At 19.0% G+C, this 26767-nt stretch overlaps 2 protein-coding genes across 4 annotated transcripts in view; both read left to right on the top strand.

Moving 5' to 3' along the window:
- LOC107993192 (forkhead box protein O) overlaps window positions 1-26767 on the top strand; it is a 342583-nt gene that overhangs the window by 248235 nt on the left and 67581 nt on the right. For 2 of the 3 annotated variants that reach the window (XR_009830491.1, XR_009830490.1), the window contains one exon: window positions 10286-10543. The exons of the other annotated variant lie outside the window; for it this stretch is intronic. The gene's annotated coding sequence lies outside the window, so the exon portion shown is untranslated. Of the gene's footprint in view, window positions 1-10285; window positions 10544-26767 lie in introns of those variants that run through there. 3 annotated transcript variants of the gene reach the window in all.
- On the top strand, window positions 21692-25659 carry LOC133666372 (uncharacterized). The gene is given in 3 exon segments (XM_062076913.1): window positions 21692-22278; window positions 22281-22313; window positions 24952-25659. Coding segments are annotated over 3 exon segments (429 nt in total). The 5' UTR covers window positions 21692-22112; the 3' UTR covers window positions 25182-25659.

Below are 26767 nucleotides of genomic sequence, written 5' to 3'. Positions count from 1 at the left end.
AAAAATATTATAAAACAAATAAGTATGTAAACATATTCTCATCTCTTATATTCTCATCCTTTATATTTCAATATGTTACTTTACATGATATATATAATACATAAATGTATAAAAATATTATATAAAATATATAAAATGAACATTTTCTTCTTTTTAATTGTATGAAATATTTAAATATATCAAGCGTTTTAATATTTTATTTAATATTGTATCTTTCTTTTTACAATTTATTCGTTTTATATCTAAAATAAATAATTTTTCAAAATAAATATGTTATATTTTAAAGTTATAAATTGCGGTTATTCTAAACTTTATTTTAATTATTGTCGATTGCAATGTTTATCTTTCTAAAATTGTCCAAATTAAAATTTCTTTAATAATTTTGTATGTATGGTTTGATAAATTCAGTACATATGTATATTTATCTAATCGATATTTATCTAATGGATATATTTATTCATAGATCTGATCATGCCTAATTATATATCTACTTCAAATATGAGTATTTCGATTATAACATGAGTACATAAATATAACTATTTTCAAACAATATTTTCAATAATTTATAAATTAGAAATAAAATTATGTTAAAATAATTTTTTAATGTTTTTAATATTTTTATATCATTCTCGATATAAATCAAATTTCAATTCAACAAAAATTCAAATCAAAATTGATTGACACAAAGATAGAGATCGAAGTAAAGAAATAATGGAATTAGAGAGGTGGAAATAAAGAAGATTATATGGAAAAAATAAGAGAAGAATACAAAACCTTTGTGAAGCATAATGAAGGAAAAGATTTTTAAAGGAAAAAGATGAGAATATATTCTAGATTATATTCTATTCTATTTAACAAAATGAAGTAAAAAAAAAGAAGAGTGCTAAATCAAGAATTAGACACAAATTAACCCTTATTATAAATTTACAAACCTAGGAAAAAGAGCTAATATCTACTCCACAATTAAAATTTAATTTCTTTCTAATTTTGTAAATTTGTATTAAGTAAATTCCTTTGAATATAAAAAAATTATTTATATTATTTATTTCTATTTTTATTTCAATTGATTTCAATCAAAGTTTTGATGTTTTCCGTTTTTGTTTTTTAAATTATATAAGAATAGAAAAATACAATGCATATTTAATAAGACAAAATCAATGGGCAAATTAAATTCTTGCAGATTTGGATCGATATTATTTAATATTATATCTATCTAATTAATGATAAATAAATGATATATCAATGCTCAAATCATGAATGTAATTTTATATGTAATTTTATATGTTTTAATATAATTTTTAAGAAATACTAAAAGGAACAAATCAAATTTTAATCGATATAACATTATGTTATCTATTGAAATATATTAATCGTATGTTTTCTTAATAATTAATATACGAATGTAATGTAGGAATAAATATATATATAAACATTGAATATTTTTAACAAAATAAATATTTAAAGGCATTAATACAAAATACAATCATTGAATAGTCAAATTTTAAATGTTAATTAATATACTAATTAAAAATCCATAATTCTTTTTTTCTTATAAATTATAATAATTAATCAACATTATTAATAATTTTAATTATATATAATAATTATATATAATAATAGAATAATAATTAAATAATTAGAATGAGAAATATTTATATGTATTAAATATAAATATAGATAAATACTGATCTAATAAAAAATATGGCTCTTAAATAGAAATTATAGCAATATTTTGAAAGTATCTCTATGTATATTGACAATAAATATTGATGTTTTATGTTTACTATCAACATTTAAAAATCAATATATTGAATCTCTAAATATCGATATATCGATATAACAATGTTTTTTTTGATGAATTTCAATATTTTTAATAATATTTATAAAATTAATATTTATAAAATTTCATTTATATTTTTATTATATTATTTTAGTATATATAAATATATAGTATAAATTATATAATTTTTTTTTCTTTTATTCAAATCTTAAGTTTTTAAAAGAAAGCTTTTTGAGATTTAATAAAGTTTCTATATCTAAATTTATTATTATTATTATTATTATATATATATATATATATATATATATATATATATATATATATATATATATATATGTATGTATATTAAATTTCTATATATAACTTAATATTCAAAAATATTTATCTTTTATTTTTACATAAGAAAAACTATATTCTAAAGCAAATTTAATATTAAATTTATATACGATTATATTTATATTTATTTATGTTTGTTTAGATTATTCTAGATTATTAATATTAATTTAGTTAATATTTTTAAATAAGATATCAAATGCGTGAATAAAATTTTTTATGTTCGAAAAAATATATTTATAAAAATTTAATTTTTATTATTATAAAATCAAAAGAAATTTTTTTAAATATATTAATATATATTTTATTTAAATATATATTTTTAATAAATTAAAAAAATGTTATAAACATATCGATGTTATAAACATTGATGTTGAATTACTGGTATATCGGTTAATATCGATAGTAATTAATTGATGATAGTTAATTGCGGATATATTAATGTTGTACCATTTTTTATCATCTCTACTCTCAAATATTTTTTAAAAATGAAATATTCCATAATAATAATAATAATTAACTTTTGTTAAAATAAAGTTAGCAATTATTCTGATACATCGTTGTTTTTAAAAGCTCATATTGCATTATATGTTACTGATATTTATTTAATGCTATTGTCATGGTAGCCAGATCTAAACACATATCAACAAGCTTAAATTAATTACAAAAGGTGAAAAATCTCGTAGAAATATCAAAAATGATAATATTTAATTGAAAACATAAAAAATATAAATAAGAATTCAGAAACTTGTAAAATTATAGAAATATATATATAAAATATATATAAATATTTTTTATATATATTCTATTGTAATTTTTGTTGTTGATCAAGTTCATTTTAATTAAAATTGATTTTTAAATAATTAGCTATTTTTTTTATTGATAAATCAATCAATTGATAAAATCAATAAATAAATCATAAGAAATAAAAAAAAATTTTTCAGATAAAAGATTATATATTAAGTAATAATAGATTTGTAAATTATTTAATAAAAAATTGAAAAAAAATTATATTTTATTAAATTTGTTTTTTTTTAAATTATCATTTATAATTGAAATAAAACAATAAAACAAGATAATTCATATTTATTGCATTTTTCATAAAACGATAAGTCTAACACAAAGTTTATTATTTTTAATTTTTATTCATAAATCATGTCCCATATATCTATAAATATATCTCAAGTGACTTAGATCATCTATTGTTATATCTTTTTATTGAGATATATATCATGTAACTTATATGATACAATGAAATTCAAAGATCCATTTTTTCGATAATCGAAAAGTTTGATTTTTAAGATATCCATTAATATATCTTGAGCAATGAAAATTCATTGGTTTAAAATATTTCTTATTCATTATTCAGTAATTTCAGAAAAAATTAAAGAAACAAAACTAATGCGAAACTCAAAAAATTTCGATTAATTTTAAAGATTACAAAGATTTCGTTCAAATAACTACAATATGTATTTTTCTTAATAATTATTGATTTTAATTTTGTTCCTTATAACACAATGTAAAAATGAAAAGTTACGTAGTTTCGAATAACTTGAAGGTTCATTTGAAAGAGACTAGCAGTTTCAAAGCATTTTATTTCGATCTCGCAAAATTTATTTCATATTCATATTTCATATGTGATTTCTCAAGGAAGATTATGTTAAATCTTTTAGTAAAGTTCAAATCAGAATAAGAAATGAAATTCAAATCTGGAGTTAACATGTAGAATGTTGTATGAAACATTTTATAAGTAATCAATGAGTTAACATGTAAAATATCGTATAAAACATTTTATAAGAGACTATAATTTTAAAAATTTATTTATTAATTCTAGAAATTCTTAATACTAAAAATTTTAATACTTATTTATTAATTTAAAAAATACAAATTATAATTATTAAATAAAAATAGAATAGCATCGTCATAAATAGTCAAAGATAAACACACATGTACATATATTAATGATAAATATAATCAATTGATATGGAATTATCTTATAATTTTAAATAATTTTATTATTTGGATCATTTAAAAACGTACTTAATATGTTATAAGAAAAAAAGAATAAAAATATGTGGATAAAAATATGTGGATGTTAAACGAAGCATGACAAGTATTAGACACTCAATCATGAATAATTCATTGAAAATTCCACAAACACGATCACCCTTTACTCTGATACTCTATCCTCCGATTTTTGATCATTTTCTTCCGCGTTTGAGATGCGTCGTCGCGACAACGATGATTTACTGACGATGAATAAAGCGTCGTTATTTTCGGTGATGATATTAATTTTTAGAATAATTTCGATTGGAAAAAGAATATGTTTAATGCTTCTAAGTTAACAATGCAATTAATACATTTATTAATCTCTGTTACTAATCTTTAATAAATAGTTATGTTTCATTTTGTACACGATCATTGTATAATTAAATTTTATATAATATAATAATATATGATAAACTGATATAAAAATTATTTTTTTTATCATTTAATTTTTAAATATGATTTTCTACAAATAATATAAAAAATTTATAAAAATAATAGTTTATATTTTTTTCTTATATTATAATTAAAAAAATATTATAATTAAAGCATTTATAAATCTTTTATTTATACTATTATATATATGTATGTGATTCAAATTATATGTGTACAAAATAATATTAATATTAATATATTCAAGATATTTTTGAAAATTCTGTAAAAAAAAAAATACAAAAGTTACTATATAAAAATATAAAAAATTATTAAATTATTTATTAAATTGTTAATAAATTTGTTAATAATTTATTTATAATTTTTATAATTTATTATTATAATTATTATTATTTATTATTATAATTAATATTATTATTATAATTTATTATTACAATTTATAATTTAAATTGTTAGTAAATTAATAATTTATTTAAAGTTTGTATTAAATGAAATGAGATGGAGATAGAAAGTTTCATTTTATCTTCATCATATCATCGCATTATTTCAGTCTCGCTTTAATACAAATTTCAATTACTTATAACTTAATAAATAACTTAATAAATAAATTATAATCAAATGCTGTTCTGTATAAATATAAATTAAATATAAATTATCAACTAATTTGTCAACATTCTAAAATTGTGATCAAAACAAGTAAATAAAAATAAAAATATACGATGATGATTTGAGTTTTTTGTCAGTTAATCATAATTCTTGGATTTTGAAGAAATCAATATATTTTATATTTACACAATAATATTTATTATTATCTATTACTTATTGTACAATTATTTATTATGAGTAGTAATATGTTAGTTTAAAAAGTATTTATAACTAAAAATTAATGTTACTTGTTGATTATAAAAAAAAATATTATAAGAAACATTCTTAAAATAATGTTTTAACAGTACATTTCAAATTCATTGAAATCAATGAAGAGCTAACTCTTAATAAATTATTCGCATTTATTATTAAAGATACAAAAAATTAGTTTCGACATTCTATGAAAAAATTATGATATTTCTAATATTTTATAGATTTCTTTTTTAGGAACCTTTAATCGATATTTATCATAATTAACCTTATATTTTGATAGATGTAAAACATAGATATAAATTTCCTCTATAAAAAATTCAAAAATATATAAATTCATGTCTGATTATTTTTTAAAATTTTTATATGAAATATATGCATTTTTATATGCAGAAGAGAATATATAGAAATATATAAACAATGAATATATGAAGTATATTATCTTTACTGATGTTAAAAATATATTTTCAGCACTAGAATTCACCAAATTACAAAACCAAATTATTAAATAACTCATTGAAAAGTATAACGAAGTTAATAAGAAACAAATGAGCTAGTGAGATCCCGTTTGAATGAGTTTCATTACATATGGAAATCCAAGAGCTGATAAAGTTGCAAAGGATGTAGTGAATTTATCACGCTGTAATCTCAACATATTATCGTACCATAAAAATTTTTAATTTACATGCATCAAATCAGAATGACATTTATGAAATAACCCCAACTTTTGAAATTCGATAAAAAACAACAAATAAATAATATTAACAAAAAAGATGATATTTCTACATATTCTCGTTTTTAAAGAAAATCAATAACAATCTATAATATTTATAATATAAATGAAATTAAAGGGAATTGGATTATAATTTTAAAAATGTTACGAATAATGTGATTTTATTACTTATTAAAATTAATTAAATATTAACAAAATTTCATTAATTTAATTTATTTAATAAGTTACTCTATGTAAATTGATGATTACTAATAATTAGATTAATAATAATAGATTTATAATAATAATAAATAAATTAGATTAATGCAATTCTTAAAAAATGAAATCATGAACATTTAATTCTAGGTAAAATTAGACAAAAGAGTTATAATTAGAATTCATATAAATTAGTTAAATATCAATTTATTATAACAGTGAGTAAACAGCAATCAATCTTATTTTATCGATTTCTGATTCTTATAATATTTCCAAAGCTGTGCAAGTATAAACGTACTATACAAATTAAAAAATTAAAATTGAAAAATTAAAATTGAAACTTGAGATTCATTTTATCGTCTAATTTCATTAATTTTTTATTGTTTATCTTTATCCTCACGTGAACTTTTTCTTTAAAGAAATGAAATTAAATAAAATAAAAAAAATTATAAAACAACATATAATCTTAATTATGATTTTTTAATTATTTTTTAATAAAATATATCATCATTTAATTTTATAAATTTTTTGAGCAATTTATGATTTTGATTTAAAAAATGATGAAACATAAAAATCCAATATCTAATAATATAATGCATTAGCCAATATGTAAAAATTCAAAAAAATTTTAATTTTTTTAATTTTTTATCTCCTTTTTAATTCCTTATCTCAAAATTCTAAAATTTTTTTTTTAAATTAGAGTATATAATTTTATGCTTAGAGGATCTGTAAATATTTTTTTGTATTCATTTCTTATTTTATTTCATATTGAATACATATTTATACATATATTCTGACAAAAAAAGTGTCGTTATATATCTAAAACCAAAAAGGATATAATCGATTAATTGATAGAAATTTATTTTTTTATATTAGGAATGATTTGATTTACACAATATAATGATTTGATTTATATACATAATATGTATATAATACATATGTGTGATCCTTGATTCTTATAAAGTAACAAAAAATGAAATATAAAAATATAATAATAAAAAAAATGAATGAATTTTGATATCATCAAATCGTCTTTTTATTTATAACATTATATTAAAAGATTTCTCAAATAAAACATTTTTTATTCAAATTATTTTTTTGTATTTCTTTCTATTTTTTGAAAAAACATTTGAGAGAACTCAATCGGTTAATTTAAAAATCATTCTGTATATATACATATATATATCTGTATAAATATATACACACTTACCCACACACACACACACCTACTCACACACACACACACACACACACACAGAATGATATATATATATATATATATATATATGTCTTTAAAATACGAATATTTTATAAAAGTAAATCAAAAGTTTTTTTTTACAGCTATATTGTAATTTTATCATTATTAGACTGCAAATTTTTATGCAAATATAAAACATGTATTTTTTATATTACATATATTTTGCATATTTTACATAAACGATATAATGAATGTACATATAATAAATTACATATTTTTCTTTTAATAATTTCATTTGCATCTTAATTGAATATTGTAAACAAATTTAAGTACTTCTTGAATAAAATTTCTAGTTATTTAATAATGAAAACTAAAAAAAATTTTTGAATTATTTATAGAAAAAATAAAAGGAGATATCAATATAATAAAACATAGAAGAAAGTATATATATATATTATTTTTTTAGATAAACAATAGAAAATTACAATTTACATAATAAAATTATATAAATTATATAAATTTAATAAAATTATATAAATAAAAATATTACATAATTTAGCATATTATAGTATGAATAATATATTTTCTACGTTATTATAATTAGTTAAATATTTCAATTTGTTTTTGTTGAATAAAAATATATCTAAGTCTAATTATTATACAAATAATTATTTATTAAGTAATAATGGTTACTAGATTTGTCTACGAATTGTTCATAATCGTCATTGTTTTACAGATTTCAATATTTTATGCTTATTGTTTATTCGAAATATCCTTCAAGAATAATAGACTGCATGCAATTTTTTGTTGAATTCAATTAAAATTTTAGTCAATAATAAATTTTCATAATGTAAAGCATGTTTATCAAATGGGTAATTACGATTATTTAACTGTAAATAAAATTTGTATGTTAGAAGAGATTAATTGTGGGTTGACGTTTAAAGACTGTTTTCAATTATAATAGTATGTCATTTTTAAATGTTATTTATTTTCATTGATCTGAAAATATGGATTATATATATATATATTAATATTCATATAACAATATTCATAATATTCATAAACAATATTCATATAAGTAATTTAAAGTTTTAAAAAATACTAAATATAGAACAGATTTAAATTTTCTATATTAATAACTATTTATTCATAATTTATATATTCATAGTAGATATAATTAATCTTATTCAAAAATTCAATACATTTAAAATATTTAATTTCATAGATTTTAGCAAATATTCAATAGTTCTGATTTTTATATTTTTAGTTGTCGATTTTGGCAAGAAAATGTTTACCTAGTAACCTCATAATAAATATTTGTAAATCAAAAAACATCAATTAGATATTTATTAATGTCTGACCTGAATAATTTTATTTATACAATTGTTTATACAAATATATAAATAATTAGTTAAAATTAGTGTTCGAATTTAATTCTCTAAAAGATATTTGATATTGATTTGTAAGATTTGATATAGATTTAGAGTATGATTGGCATAGATTTGAAGTCGCTTTGAGTTAATCTTGGTTCAAATTAGATTTAAATTAGATTATAATGTATATTAAAGTCAATTTTATAAATTATATATCTTAATAATAATGCTTGAAATAAATAACATAACATAATTATATATGTATTATATATAATTATATAAAGTAATAGCATATTTTAATATATTAAACTTTTAATATTTAAATTCGATACTGATTTCATATTAATATAAGTCAACCAATATTAGTAAAAAAGAATTCAATTTTGATATTTCTATAAATTACTAACTATAAATTACTATTCAATACCAACAATCCTTATATTATAATTAAATGATTTTACAGACTGTAGAGTATGATTTTATCGCTCCAATCGTATGCATATTTAACAATTTAAAGTTACAAGATTTCATTTTCTTATCAATAAAAAAATGAAAATATCCTAGAATTTTTTTATCAAGTATTAAATTTAACTTTCTATTAAGTTTAACTTTGAAAGTCAATGATTAATAATAATTGATTAAGTTTTATGATTTAAGTTCAAATTCTTTTGCATATTAAAACAAATATTATATTATATTTAGAATCGAATTTTCTAAAAAGAATATATTTCACTGTTCATTTGAGATTCTCGAAATCCTGTCATATAATAACATATAAAAACATATATAAGATATTAAAATATTCATGGAACTTCTCTAAAGATCTCGATTTTAAAAGACAAAATAAACAACAAAATAAAAATTAAGGCTTATTTATTAAATTGTAAACAATTTAATTTAAATAAAGAAACAGAGATAAAATGAGATAGTTCTATCTTCCATTACAATAGTTATTTTTTAATAGTTATTCTCTCCTTTACTTTATTTAATCATAAATAAAAATTATAATTTAATAAATAAATTTCAATCAACATTTTTAAATTTTTGTTTTTATTTTTTATTTTTATTTTTTGATTTTTTGAATCGAGTCTTAAAAAATATCTCAAAAATATGTATATATACATATATATATATATATATACATTTATAGGATATATACATAAAGAAGATATAAAATTTGAATATTAGAGATTTCTTTAATTCATAACTTTATAAAGTTATAAAATTTGGGAAATATAAATAAAATTTTAAAATAAAAATTTCTTTTTTGAAATTCTAGAATATTTGTCAAGAATTTATAAAGAATTAAGAAATACTAAACAGAAATAATAATAATTTTAATAATAATAATAATATATCTTACTATTGTTACCTTACAGAAATAGTGAACCACACCGGTTTCAACAAGTGTAATACATACAATGTATTCAAGTAATCAGCGTTGATGCAAGTTACGAGCAGTTGGTTTTGATATGAGAACACAAGTGATCGACAAAAAATGGAATTTTTATATTAATTGTGTGGGCAATTAAAATTGTATAATATTATATGTACAATTGTACAATTGTATGATATATTTATATTTATGTATATATATCATTGTTTTTGAAATAAAATATGCAATCTTTCTTGTTACATGAATAATCGTTATATCTTTTCAAATTAACAAAGTCAATCTATTTTTTTTTAACATTTTTTTTTACATTTTATTTTTTCATGTCAAAAATTATATTATTTTCGTTAAAAATTTATCTATAACTATTTTGGAAGATATTGATTGAAATCTGAAGAATAGTTTAAACTTGAATTATCATAGCTAAAAAAAATATATCTATAATATTTTTAGCTGTTCTTCAACTTCATAATTTCATCCAAATGGAAATTGAAACATTCACAATCTATTTATTAGATAGTTTTATTAAATCTTTATTTTAATATTTTGCAAGAATTCAGAAACGATTGCTATTAATTACTAAATTACTACAAATAAATTTATTTCTTTTTAATTTTATTTGTAAAAAATTTTTCTTTTTAATATATTTTATATTTTTTTTATTTTAATGATGAAATCATTTTAGTAATATAAAATATGAAAAATACTTTTATTTTTGAAGAAAAAATTTTTGATTTGTGTTATGAAAAATTTAAAAAAAATTTTATTTTATAATTTTTTTTCTAATTTTTTTAATTTTTTAAAATTGCGGTCAAAATAAACGGTTAAAGATAATAATAAATGTATAATGATTTAAAATCACAAGAGTATCGAAATATTCTAAATATGGAAAAATGTTTTTTATACAGTAAACTATTCTATAATTACAAATATTTCAATATTAATATTTTTTTTTACATATATTTATATATATATATATATGCAATCAAAATATTTTTCTTCTTTTATATGTAATGTAATTGTAAATATAATACATATATTTTTTCTCATTTGATCTTTGTAATCGACAAAACATTTGTTTTATGCTTCGAAAATTTAAATCAAAATCTATATATTTTATTATTATAAGGATGTATTATACATTTCTATATTAGTTTATATTAATTTATATATATATATATATATATATATATATATATATATATATCGTAAATGGATAATCTAATTTCAGAATTAAATAAGAAAAATAATAACAAAATAATGAAACGAGTTAAATTACTCAATTAATTGAAAAACAAGAATTATAATTACAAAAAAAAAGAAAAAGGAAGAATTATTCGTTCAAATTCATTTCGAATTTTCAAATGAGAGAAAAGAAGTATCATTTTCCAGCAATCTGAAACTATAGATACTTTCCGATTAGACGAACCGCATGGCTCGAAGTTTCGCTCAACGATCAAACGACAGCATTATTTCGAAATCGCACAGTACACGAGTCTAATTGAACGACTTCCTGGAGCGTCGCACGACATTTCACTAACGGGGAGCAGACTTCAGATCTGCGTGACTTGCGGTGACCGAGAACCCGAATCTCCGTTGAGAACGAAGCATCATCCGACCCAACTCGACTCCGAAACTTCTATGCAGGAGCAAAAAGAGGAGACTCTATGAAAAAGAAAAAGACGAACGAATAGCAGGAGGATGGTATAAGGATATAAGGGTGAGATACGTAAAGACAAAGATAGATATTGAAAAAAGAGAAACATCGAAGTTAGAGGAGAGACGAAAGACAAACGGAAAGAACTGAAGAAAAGAGAGAAAGAGAGAGAAAGGTGAGAGAGGAGAAATGGAGTCGCTAGGTCGAGGTGGCGCGTAGGTGGAAGATGCGGAGAGGAGAAAGGAAGAGAAAGGGGGATGGTTGCATGACAAGGGTGGGTGGCAAGGGAAGAAGTCCTCCCCCGAGCTCTCCTCCACCAACTTTATAATTCTTGCGACGCTTTTGGGGAATGAGATTGTCGGCGTAGGAGCAGGGGTGTAAAGGGGAGGTTTAAGGTAGTTCGCTGGCGCCAGTGACGTCTGCCGAATAGCTGCTGACTTCCAGACTCCTGCAGTTTCGACTAAGTAGTACCCTTTTTCTCTACTTGAACGTCTATACACCTTCTACTTCTCTTCCCTATCACCTATCCACTTTGAAGAATCGCCGATTTTCATCGATTTACATCATTGTAAATTTTCGCATAATGAAACATAAATAATTAGAAGATATTTTCTTTGATTGATATTGTTTGATTTGATTATGATATTGTTAGTAATTCAATCATGATATCATTATCTATAACAATTTATAAATTTATAATAATTATACAATGGCGCTAAAATATGTAAAATAAAAAATATACAAATATTTTTGATAGAATGCATTATGAATATTTTCATTACAAACATATTGTAAAAATATTATTATTTTTGTAATAAACATTATTTTTAACTATATTCTATGATCAAAATCAAATTTATGAATATATTAAACATTTTAATTATTTTACAATTTTTTTTAATTATCTTACAATGAATATTTTACAATCTTACAATGAAAAATATATCTATATAATTATTAAATTTATTAATAAACAGATATAATATAAATAATACAAAATGAGTATCATATATTTATTTTAAAAAAATATTGATAAATTTCGAAAATATTATTTTTCTATTAATTGTAAATTGAAAATCTAAGAAAAATGATATAAATAATTAACAAATTAAAAAATAAATGTATAATTAAGTATAAAATTAAATCGTCTAATAAATGATTTATAGGAATTATAACAAAAATATGAAGAATGGTATTATTCTATTATAATTTAAAATATTGTTATTGCACGATTTTGATATATTTAAGATTATCTAATTTCTTTACGTTCAATATTGATTCTTACAAAATTTTAACGAAAGGATTTTTTGGAATATTTTATTTTTGGAAAAATATTATTAATTCGATATTATTGAAATATGTATTTTCATCAATTTGTTAAACGTGAATACAATTAAATAAATAACATATTAAGCAAAGATTATTTAAATTAATTGCTAAAAATTTCTTATATTATTTTAGATTCTGATTTCTTACGTTATTTTAAATTTTTATGTATCTAAAAGAAAAAAAAAAGATTTATAATAATATGAAACAAATCAATTGAATGGACGTCAAAAAAAAGAATTATATTTTATAAAATTTAAAAATAAAATATATATGAATGAAACAAAAAGATAATGCAATATACGTTTTTCTTTCACTTTAAAAATAATAATGATCAAATAATGAGAATTATTTACAAATGTAAAATTAAACAAAAAAATATAAATTATTTTTAATATTATTATATATTAATTTTTATAAGGTGTAAAAATAATTTTTTTTTTGAAAGTAAATAATTAACAAAACGTGTTAAAATTACATACGCCTTTTTTCTATACGTCGATTTTCTTAATACTGTTTATTTTATTTTTCTTTGTAACTTCTGTCGAATACTAAAAACTTTGCCAAAATATTTTTTATAGCTTTGTTCGAGAAAAAAGTTTATTTTGAAAAATCTGTAACATTCTTCTAGATATTTATTCAACTATATATTTTCTATTAAATTATATTTTATACCTATAAAAGTGGATCGATTTCGAAATAGAAACAAATTTAAATAACGTTTTATAATAATAAATATTTACAATTTTTTAATGAAGCATCTAAAATTTCTTATTACAATGGCAATGTTATTTTTAACTGTAAAATATTTCGGCGAATCTTAACCGAAAAATCTTGATAATATTTTCTATAAATATAAAACATAAATAATAAATTATATAAAATTTTTATTGACAATAAAAACTAAATAAGTCAGAAAGTAAATTGATACAAGATAAATTAAGAAGAAGTAAATTTTTAATGATATATGATTAAAAATTAGTATGATATTTGTTATTTGCGATTACATTTATTGTTTATTTAACTTCCTGAAGTTTTTAATTTTAATTTCTTTTTTTGTTCTTATTTTAAATTTTAGTTCTGTTAATTTATTAATTTTATTTTTATCAATTTTAAATTATGTTTTACTTTTCGAATAGTTTATTATTTCGATGTTACATTTCTATCTAAATAATTCAATATGTGGGATTATGTTAATTCGAATGTTTGTACTGATCATGGCAGCTATTAATATTATTTTATTTATGTGAAAAATTTGTTTATATATATATTATATAAGATTATTATTTTATTGTAAAATCAATGAAATTAATATTACTTTCTAATTAATAACTATTGATTTAAACAATAGTTATTATAATAAAATTGAATTTTAAATTATAAAATATTTAATTTTTAATATTATTTAATATTTATTAAAATTCTAGTCTTCACAAAAAACTTGATATAATTATATTTTATATATTTATATGAATATAATTTGCATAATATATTCATATTTATATAATTTCATATAATATTATCTGCAATGTTATTTGTTATCACAAATATTTTATCTGAATTGAATTATAATATGTTTATATTATGTTTTTTATGTTTATATTAAAAATTATTATTATTTTCTGTTATTTTCTCTTATGTTTTCTTCAGAAATAAGGAAAATTTATAAAAAAAAAGTAGATATTTGTTTAATGTGATTTTAAAAGCGGAATAAAAAATTATTGAAAAATATATATTTGATTTTTTTTTTTAAATGAGAAATATTTAATTTTTCAAATTTTGACAATATTAATATTAATATAGACTCTTTCTAAAATCTTTATTACAATAAAATAAGATTCATTTCATCAATCAGAAAACTCGAAAAAATTAATGCATTTTTTATTATTTTATTATTATTATCATAATAAATACATAAGAGCTTTTTTCTTGTTTTTTAATAATTTTTTAATAATTAAGATATACTGTAAGATGTATCAATTTATCTCTTGCATATTTTTTTAAACAAGATAATTATAATTTGTTTGATATAAATAAATTTGTGATTGATCAAATCAATAGAAGAAAAATAATATAAAAATAGTTTAGAAATAGATTTTGATAAATATACAATAGTGAATTTTTTTAATAACATTTAAATTTAAATAAAAATAGAGATTATACAATATTAATATTTTCTTTAATGGATATTTTTTTTTTGTTTCTATCATAAGAAATTTTTCATGTATATAATTTTTTGTTGTTTAAATTTTAATTTCATTTATTTTTTTTATATGTGATTCTCATATACAACAGTTTTTGAATTATAAATTAAAAACTAGAAACATTCGTTTTAGATATCAACAGATTATTATTGTCTTGGGCAAGATGAACTATTTCGATCTCTAGATTTCAATCCATGATTTTTATTTTTTATACATTTAAAATTTTTTCTGTATATAATCCAAATGAACAATTTGTATGATTTATAAAAAAGAATATAAAATAAATTTAAGATCTTAAGAGAAAAACTTGAGAGAGATTCAAGAAATATTTAGTACTTTCTAATAAATGTGGAATTTGAACTTTACAGTAACATGAATTGAAACATGACACTTTTCAAATATTTTTGTTAATGATTCATAACTCAAGAATTAAAATATGTATATAAATATGTATATACATATATACTATTTTTAATATATATTAATGTATGTATTTCTTATATTTGAAGTGTATATATTGTTTGATTGATACAAAATATAAAATAACAAATTGACAATATGAGATATTAAAAATTTATAGTTATATAAATTCATAATTATATAATAATAAAATGGATTTCAATCATTCGTTCAATTATTAATTTCGAAGAAAAAAAATGAGTTAAAAATATATGAAATTATGAACTTAATTATTATCATTATTATTGTCATGTTTATTGTATATTGTGCAAAATGAAACATACTTGATTAAGAAACAAAATAAATTAGTTGTAATGTTATATTTGAGATTTATATGTTATTAAAAGTTGTTTATTGACACTTTAATGTAGTTTCATATCTTCTCTCTTAAAAATTATATCATCTATGTTTTAATTTAAAAACATAAAAAATTCACAAGTTTCTGAAGATTCAAAATATTTATGTTTATGCACCTTTTCCATATGAAACTTCCTAAAGTTATTTCTTTGATTTTTTTTTTTTTATTTATAGTTATTCTGGAACTCCCTAGATCAAAAAACAAAATGAATATCTCATATTCCTACTCTTTCCACTACTCATACTCCTCTTTGAAAGAATCAATATGCGAGAGATAGTTTGATATTTGTTTCACATTGCGTCGTGGCCGTTAAAAGAACACTATAACGCATTTCTCAATTCGCTTCTTGTTTTAATAATAAAATATTAACAAAAAAAAAATGTATTATTATTACCAAAAAAAAAAATATACAGAAATATTGTTGAAATTAGAAAAATTACAGAAGATATTTAAATAAAATTATAGTCTAATAATTTATAATAATTTATGTACCACAATTTTTCGATGAAAATTTAATGCTTTAATTTTGTATAAGAATTTATATTTTTGAGAAATAAATAATTGAAAAAATTTTTAATCTTAAAGTATTAAAAACAAATCTAAGGTGAGAATTAAACTTAAAAAATAATATCTTAATAACTATAATAGTATTTAATAATAAGTGTGATAAAAAAGAATTTAAGACATAATGATATAAAAAGAAAAAAATGAGGTTCTTATAAATGATGCTGTTCGGTTATTATAACATATTAATATAATATATCTAGAACATTTTTACTAACATTAAAAATCAATTCTAGAAATAGATATAAAAGTTAGTATATATAAATTAATTATAAGATCTACTTACAAACTTATAAATTTAATTTATCAAATAAACCGAGATGAAGATAACAGGGTATCTCTTTTTTCATCACATAATTGTCTTGTTATCTCATTTTATTTAATGCAAATATATTTAAAAATTATTTATTTATTAATATAATTTCATAAATAAGTCTAAACTATATATAATAATAATATTACATATATATGATATATAATATATAATATAAACTATATATATAATATATAAATATTTTTATATATTATAATTTTTGTGATTTTAAATCTCTCAAGAATGTTTTATGAATATATTAACATCCTATATATAAATTTTACTGTTACAAAAAAGCAGAGCTTGCGTTTGACATGCATTGTCAGAAAATTTTGCGTTTATCCATATATATAATTTAGATTGTCATATAAAATTATTCAAATCTTATGATTCTGCTTTATTTTGATAAACATTATAAGAAATGAAATTGTATATTAACTCTAATTCAGAAAGAATTTAAAATGTAACAATCAAAAGCAGTTATTAATAAAAATTATAAAATTTCTAGATCAATGATGAAATATCACAATTTAATTCTTTGTAAAATTAAAATTAGTCTATGCCTTTAATTAAACTTTGCTTTTTAATAAAATATTTTAATATTGGTCTTTTTAATTAAAATATTTTGAAATCACATTAAGTATAAATTATTAAGTGGCAAGTCTTACGAATCTATTTTTTCGCTATCAATATCTCTAATATAAATTAACATCCATTTTTTCCCAATCCGAAATTTAACAAAATTTTAATTATATTTATAATATTATATTATCCGAAATTTAATATAATTTTAATTATTATTAGATATAAAATTTATTTAGCTTTAATTTCGATAAGTTGATTAATAATATCAAGACATTAAGTTGGTTTCTTTAATAATTTAATTACGTTAAAATAATAAAAAAATCCACACAAATATATATGTAGACTCCATTAACGATCCAGCACTCAAAGACAGATGTATAATCATGTAACAAAAAGTCATTTGTCTGCATTGAATCTTACTCTCTGGGCAATAAACTATCGCATTTTCTAATTTTTTTTCTATTTTGCTGCTACGTATATATATTACAATCAGCGTTTTAGTCATAAATATTACGTACAAGAACAAGAAAAGAAAGGATATAGAAAAGATAGTGAAAAAAAGATGAAAAAAAGTTTGCACTTTCCTTTGATCAACATAATGGCATATTTACTTTTTTTATATTTCTAATATTTTTTTATCCAAGATTCAAAATTCTTCAATTTTTTAAATGGAATATTATATATTTTTTTATATTATCATGAAAGTTTAAGATGATTTCATATACTACGTAATAATGTTTAAAATCCTACAAAATCAAAAATTAAAAAAACATTAAGAAAACAATATCTTATATCAATCTTATATCAATATGCTTTTAAAAATTTTTTTATTTTTTTTTTACATTAATACATTCGATGTTACTTTTTATTATTATTGGCTATTATTATTAAAGTGTTTATTTCCATTTCTAATATTTAATGTTATTATATGAATATTTTTGAATATTATGAATATTTTTTCTGAAAACATTAATTAAAAATATACATACTAAAAATAAAATAATAATATATAATAATAATATATATATTAAAAATATATAAATAATAACTTGTAATAGAAAAAATATGTACACACAAATAATAATGAATAAAAATAAAAAATAAATCATATCGAATATATTAAATATAAAAAAAATATTTATAAAAATATTAATACAAAATATTTAAAATATTTTATTAATTTTTAACTTTACAGAATCTTAGAAAACATTTCGTTAATAAAGTCGTTTGTATCCAATCGAAAATGGATTTTCATGTAATATAAAAAATAAAAATCTATTTAAAAAATTAGAAATCATATTCATTTTCTTGAAAATATTATAAACATAAAAAAAAATATGTATTATTATACTAATTGTAGAAAATTCCGAAACTACTTTCTACTATTTCTTTCTACATTTTAACTTTTTAACTTTTTAACTTTTTATTACTTACAAAAAAAAAACTAATTGAATAATAATGCAAATATTATAAATATCGCATCTCTGATATATATTTTCAATATAAACTTAATTTGGCTTAGATTAGATTAAACAATAAATAATAACAATAATTTAAATTTTTTGGAATTTTATAGTACTTTTTTATAAATATTAAAAAAATTTTCAAAATTTCATCTATATTATTAAAGAAACATTACATCATAGCCATATTATTAAAACCATAGTTTAAAGCGTAGTCACATTTAAATCTATTTCAATTTATATCAATTCAAAAGGTAATCTAATAAAGATTTGTCCTTCCATGAATCGGTTTTAATTAATTTAGTAAACTAAAAAATACATACATATATACATATATATATATATATACACATATTTAATATTTACAATCCGAATCTAATATTAAATTATTAATTATTGGCTAACTATGTAATATTATTTAACCTATTTAATTTAAAAAATTTAATCTATAAATGATAATATAATATAAGAAAAATTAAAATATTAAAACAGAATATTAAGGAAATATTTTTTGTTAATGTTTTTTTAATAAATAATAAGGAACAATTAATTATAATTTTCAGAAAATTAAATATAATGATATCTATAACACAGTCATTATAATTTAGATTTTAGAATTGTATAATTAATATAATATTCAGAATCAATTTTGTTAATATCTTGGAAATTAAAGTTAAAGAGATACATACATAGAAAAAATTATTCAAAATGTTGACTTTGATAACATATTTCGAAGTTAAAATTGAAGAGATAAATTCTTTTCTATACAGCGTATTCCAAGTTTTAAAACATAGTTCTACAGGTATATTCTACAGGTTTAAATAAGAAAATAATGTTACATAAATATAATGTTTATGTAACATCAGTTTACAACATTTAGATCTTTATTAAAAAGTTATGACAAAAATATGAAATATCAAGATTCACTTGCTAACAGTAGCAAATCCATGGTTACTGAGATCAGAAATATTTATCTTTAGTCTGCTTGTGCGAGCTGAAATGAAGCAAAATAGAAATGAAATTCGCAAGGTAATAAATTCTATTTTGGGCCCCATATTGTCAAGAATGGTAGACGATTTTGAAACGGAGAGTTAGCTGTGCAACAAAGTTAACATGAATATTATTGATCTGTTTTTATACATAATATATTATAGTAATCGTGAATCTATCTTTATGTTTCATATTTTTGTTTTATATATATTATTTTTGTTTTTTTTTTAATAAATAATAAAACTTTAAAAGATTTATTTAGCTTTAAAATATTTTTTTTTATTTAAATTAAAAAAATATAGTGACAGTATTTAATCATTAAAATTTGAAATATCATATAATCATTGTTTTTATTAACTATTTTTTTTCATATGCAAACTATATTTCTTCAATTTCTTAATAAATAAGAATTCTTCAATAGAAAAATAGTGATTTTTTTAATGGAATTAAATAGTTATTATTTTATTGGTTTTTTTATTACTCAAGAAAAAATAACTATAAATATTTAGTTTAGTAATTTTTTTCAAATTTGATACTATGTCAATATAAGTTGTTTTTTATTATAAAGAATTATATTTTATCACGAAAACAATTTCAATTGAGAAAATTCGAGAATCTAATATATGTACTTTTTATTATTTTATTATGAATGCGCAAAATTTTCCATTTACCTTAACAACCGCATGATATAACGTGAGACCAATATATCAATCTATCTCTTGCATATTCGATTTTTTTAAAGTATTGATATTTATTTGGTGTAAATAAATCTTCGGTTGACCAAACCAATATCGATATTTCTCTTTGAAAGAATCATATGTGAGAGATACATAGTTTGATATATGCTTCATATTGCGTCGTTACTGTTAAAAGATCATAACACGTTCTTCTGATTAATTTCTTGTTTTGATGATGAAATGAAGTTCTTAAAAAAAAATTTGGAACAATATTGTTAAAATTGGGGAAAATTATTAAATTAGGTAATTAGCAAACAAATAATAAAAGATAATAAAATAATAATACAATAAATAATTAATAATAGATATTATTTAACAATATTAATTCTATTTCTGTATTACAAAAATGATCATTTTAAAAAATATTAATGAAACATGATATATATATATATATTATTTTTAATAAAAAGGATTAGAAAAGAAATTGAAACATTAACATACTTTTCGAGATAATTGTATATTAAAATATAGTTTCTAATTCTCTATAATAAATCTTAAACTAATTAATCCTATTAATCTTATACTTTATCCTATAGATTCTAATATTCAGAAATAGAATTTGATTTTAAATTATAAAAAAAAAAAGATTATAAATATGATAATTTCAAATTTTAATTTATTTTTTTAATTTATTTCATTTATAATCAAATTTAACAATTTCATATTTGTATAATTTCAAATGAATATTTCTTTGAATTTTTAAAAAAAAAATAACAAAATTATATTTAAATACATTAATAAAAAAATTCTTCTAATAAAATTCAATTTAATAAATATCAAAATTGCATATATATTACAACATATATTCAATATTAGATTGCATTATTCAATTACGTATATATACGTGTATAATCTTAAAGTCCTGACTTTATTTAGTTTTCTCTATACGTGAGAAAATACATGATGGCGTATCTCGCTCATAGCGCTCACGTTATATAATGTACACAAAGTATAGTGAATTGTCATTAGTATATTATATCGTTATCTTGATACAATTCTAAGCAACGAATATAAACCATCAAGTTACTCCATCTATCTAGTAGATCTCTTATCACGATTTTCTTCTTGCTTGTTCCAATGATCGGCTTTCAAATCATCATCATCGTCTTGAGAAAAGGAGAGTTCTTTCCTCCATTTAGCGGGTTAACTATCCGATAATGCCGAGTGACGGCCCTTCGGTAATCGTAATTGGTGCTCCGGAAAGTGGAGCCATTCGACGTCACGGACGGTTGCTCAACAAGAATCGTCGAAAATCTTACGAACGGAGGAAAATAGGGTCTTTTAGTGAATTTCTTGAGCTTACAGTAGATATTTCTGAGGTTCTTATGTGGGATTCGAATCTATAAGATTTTTGATAGGTATTTCTTTTGTAGCCATTTTGAATACGGATGCTAGAAATTAAATATTACATGTCTAAATGTGTATTATTTATGAATAAAAATAAAAAAATCGACGAAAAAAATTAAATAAGATACTAATAATCGTTAAAATTCGTCCTATAATTTGATTCTATATAATATAATATAATTTCATTTTCATAATTAATATGTTATATAATAATTATGTAAAATATTTGGAAAAAATTCTTTATATTTGACTTTTAATTTTTTAATATATTGGTGTTTATATTTTTAAATGTAAATAGATACACATTTATTATTATAGATAGATATAAAATATCGGTATAAGTGGATCTATCTTCAAATAAACTTTTAGGAACGAAATATAATGTGGAAATATTAATAGGATTCAAATTCTGCGTCCTTTTTGATTTTGATAAAATTATGACTTTATATATCTAAGTTCTAAATATCTTCTAGATTAATTTTTATTTAATGAACATAGAACTCTCACTGCTATATTATTTTTTGTTTTATTATCTTTGAATATAATGTATGAATATTTAATTAAATTTTTTATATTAAATATAATTATATGGATTATTTTCATAATAATTAATTTTTAATTTATTTACATTTTTTACATATGTTGAATATATTTATATATTATTATCCAAAAAACAGAAAAAACAAGAAAATGGATATTTAAAATAATTTTTCTAAATTTATTGTGTATAAATTATCAATATAAAAATGTTTAAAAATATTAATTTAAAAAAAAAAGAAGTATTTTTCTTCAAATTTTATATCTTTCTAAAAGAATCCATACATTTAAAAATAAAGTGTCTAAAGGTAGAAATAAGAATAGTAAAAAATGCAAAAATTATTTTATATCTTGTCTGAAATTATTATATTATATATGTATGAAGTAGTTTTAAAATTTTTAAGAATTTGATTAAAATCATAAAGTGCAAAGAAAATGTGTCAATCTTAATTTAAAATTGAACTAATATTTAAAACACATATGAATGAATTTATTATAAGCACTTAATTCAAATAATTAATACATTAGTTTGTCTGAAATCAATATCAATTTTAAATCATTTTCAATTGCTTAAAGTTTGTCAATCTTATATAACAACAAAATTTTTTTAAAACAAAAATTTTTAAAAAATCATTATTAAATTCTTACGTTGATCTATTGATCATTTCTTTATGAATTCTTATTTCTTTTCAAAATAATAAACGTTATTAATATCAAATAGATATAAGAAATTTAATATAAGATTTATATATATTAATTTTTCCAAATAAAAAAAAAGAAAAATAAAAAAAGAATAAAAGAATATATGGAATAGAAATCATCAATAATCCCAAATATCGTCATAAAATAATTTTTTTTTTAAATTAAAAATTACGATAAAACGTAAAAACACAATTTTAATACTTTGATGGTAAACGAAAAATGGATAATTATCAGTGTTTCTTAATCGACTATATTTGAAGAAATTAGTTAATTGACATCTCTCGTAAAAATACCATTCATCGTATCAGAGTAATCGGCAAAATCTCGTTTCACCCCCGCGACGTAACATCTGCCGGGAAGAAATAATTTGAATTATTCGTTTCCGTTGAGGCGCACAAATTCCAACTGCGAGGACAGGGTGTGGAGGAAGGACCACTTAATAAAGAGCCGGTGACAGCGTGACAGTAAAGTAACAACGTTTGCTGGAATTTAAAATTAGATTCATAAAAATTATATTAATAGATTCTCGTGCCAGGAGAGTGACGCTCATGGCAAATGAGGCAAATTCGATTTGACACGCGGCCGTTCCACAGTGGTCTGAAAAGCAGCCTTTTAAGACTAAAATTCAAAATATTTTTATTTCACTTTCTTTGAATAAAAATTAATTTTTTACGATAAAATTCGATTATACGTATTTGGAAATAATGTATAAAAATATATAAAAAAATTGTTTTAATCTTAAAAAATTGTTTAATTCATATAATTAATAAATTAATCATAAAACATAAAATTGATTGAAAATAACTAAAAAATATATACATTAATTATTATAATTTTAATTTTATTATAATTCTTAATTTTAAATTATTTAATTATCTAAAGACAAATAATAGTTTTTAATTGTCTTTATTATTGAAGAATCATTATTATCAAATTATTTCTTTCAAAATTCTAAAATAGAACTTTTTTGAATTACTATTAGTATATTTAATCTAATTTAATAGAAATTATTTAATAGAATTATTTAATAGAAATAATTTATCTAAAATTCTTAAAGCTGCGTTATATATGTTACTCTATTAAAAAATATTTACAATTTATTATAATAAAAATTTATTATAAATAATGATATAACACAAGTTCGTATTTTTATATATCATAACAAACAATTATAAGAATTAATTTCAATTATAATATAATTTCATAATTTAGTCTTTATAATTATTATATTTTTAATCATAAAATTATTTCAAAGAATTATCATGTTTGGATTTCAAATCATTGTTAGAAGATTAATTTATAAAAAATTAAATTTTTTTTTGAGATTGTTAAAGTTGAATAATTGAATTTTATCCACATTCTTTTCAACAATGTCTTTCCCTTTTTTTTTCTCACTCTATTCCTCTCAAGACCTCTTTCGTGTGGCTCAGTATGCTCGTCTTCACTCACGCTCGAGAGAGACACGTCTTGTCTGTGGTCGACAGAGAAGATGTGAAAGGAACCTGACCCGCGATGCTGCTGGGGTGAATTATGCAAATGCGACAATAACCGAATGTCAATCAGGAAGAAAGTTAAATTCCACAGATACTGGATTGGCTGCCGGTTCTACCAGGCCAAGTCTTTCCTTCTGGAAAAGTTAAAGGCAATGATGGCCGCGGGGGCAGAATGACGAGCGACACGCCGCTCTTTCGAACGTAATTTAAACTTCCTCAAGATTCTATCGTCAGAGATTAAAATGATTCGTTCCTTCTTGCCACCGACTTTGTTCCCGCTCAATGAAAGATTTGTTTGCGACACTGTTTCAGATGCTCCAAGCTTAAGGTGTAAATTGTTCTCGGATATATATACATATGGGAATGGAATTTTCATTGATTTTTCTTGATTTCAAATGAATAAATATTCACAGTGTACTTGAAATGATTTTTATTATGTGTATATTAATTCAGTGTTATTTTAAATTTAAAAAAAATTTTTTCAGGATATTAATATTAATATAAATTAAGTTAAATACAAAATTATATTAATATTATATAAATAATAAAATAAGACAAAAAAAAATATTTTCATTTTCAATATTTTTTATCTTCTATCACTTCTATTATAATACAGTAATTTTACTCAAACGTTACCATTTCAATCGTTAATTATGAATATCCATAATATATACTTGTTTAATCTTTTTTATATTATATTCTATGTATATATTATATTATATTCTATGTACATTTTATATTATACTCTATGTATATTAATATTAATATAATATAAATCATATCATATTATGTTTTATAAAATAATGTCCATTATTCCAATTATAAAACATGAAAAGTTACAAATTAATTTTTAATAATTATTAATTTAATTAATAATTAATATTACAAAATGTTAAAAATTCAAATAAAAAAGAAATAACACTGAATTAATTTAATTTATTAATTGTAGAATTTAATTACAGAATTATGGATAAAAGAATTTCTAATAATTTTATTTTTTGTACTTATAACTATAGATTTATAATTGTAACTATAGATTTAATGGAATAATTAATTTTTAATTTATTAATAAATTAATAAATCAATAAAGATACATAATAAACCAATAAAGATTATACAGAATCAATTGAGACTTAAATATCAATCTTATTTATTTTTATATGAAAAGAAATTCAAAATAGTATCAATAACTAATTGAAATAAAATTTAGTATTTTATAAAAATAAAAATATTAAAAATAAAATTAATTTAAATGAATTAATATTATTAAATGTTAAAAATAATTTCGAAATATTATTTTATAAATTCAAAGGATACATGAATTACTACTTATAATTACTTATACTATAATTAATAATATAATAATATAATTTTATACTATATAAAGTTATCTTACGTCTGGAACATATCTTAACTGATTTCTAATATCCCCTTGAGAATGCAAACATAAAAGACCATACATGAACTGTTTATGATATATTATTTATGATTCAACCGTTGTTGAATATCTAGAAATTTAATAAATATAATAAAATAATTAACTTTATAAAATATTATTATTTATTTATTATTTATTTATAAAATAAATAAATTTTCAAATAAAATATTTAATCCCTTTAACTCTTTTGTAAATTCTCTATATATCAAAATTTTTGTTTATAAATTACAATATAATTCATACATTATAAAATTAATATTGGAGGATATAGAAAGAATTGCATTTATGTATACAT

This window comes from Apis cerana, linkage group LG7 (genome assembly GCF_029169275.1).
Source record: "Apis cerana isolate GH-2021 linkage group LG7, AcerK_1.0, whole genome shotgun sequence".
Classification (NCBI taxonomy): Eukaryota; Metazoa; Arthropoda; class Insecta; order Hymenoptera; family Apidae; genus Apis; species Apis cerana.
This window is presented reverse-complemented; position numbering and strand designations above follow the sequence as displayed.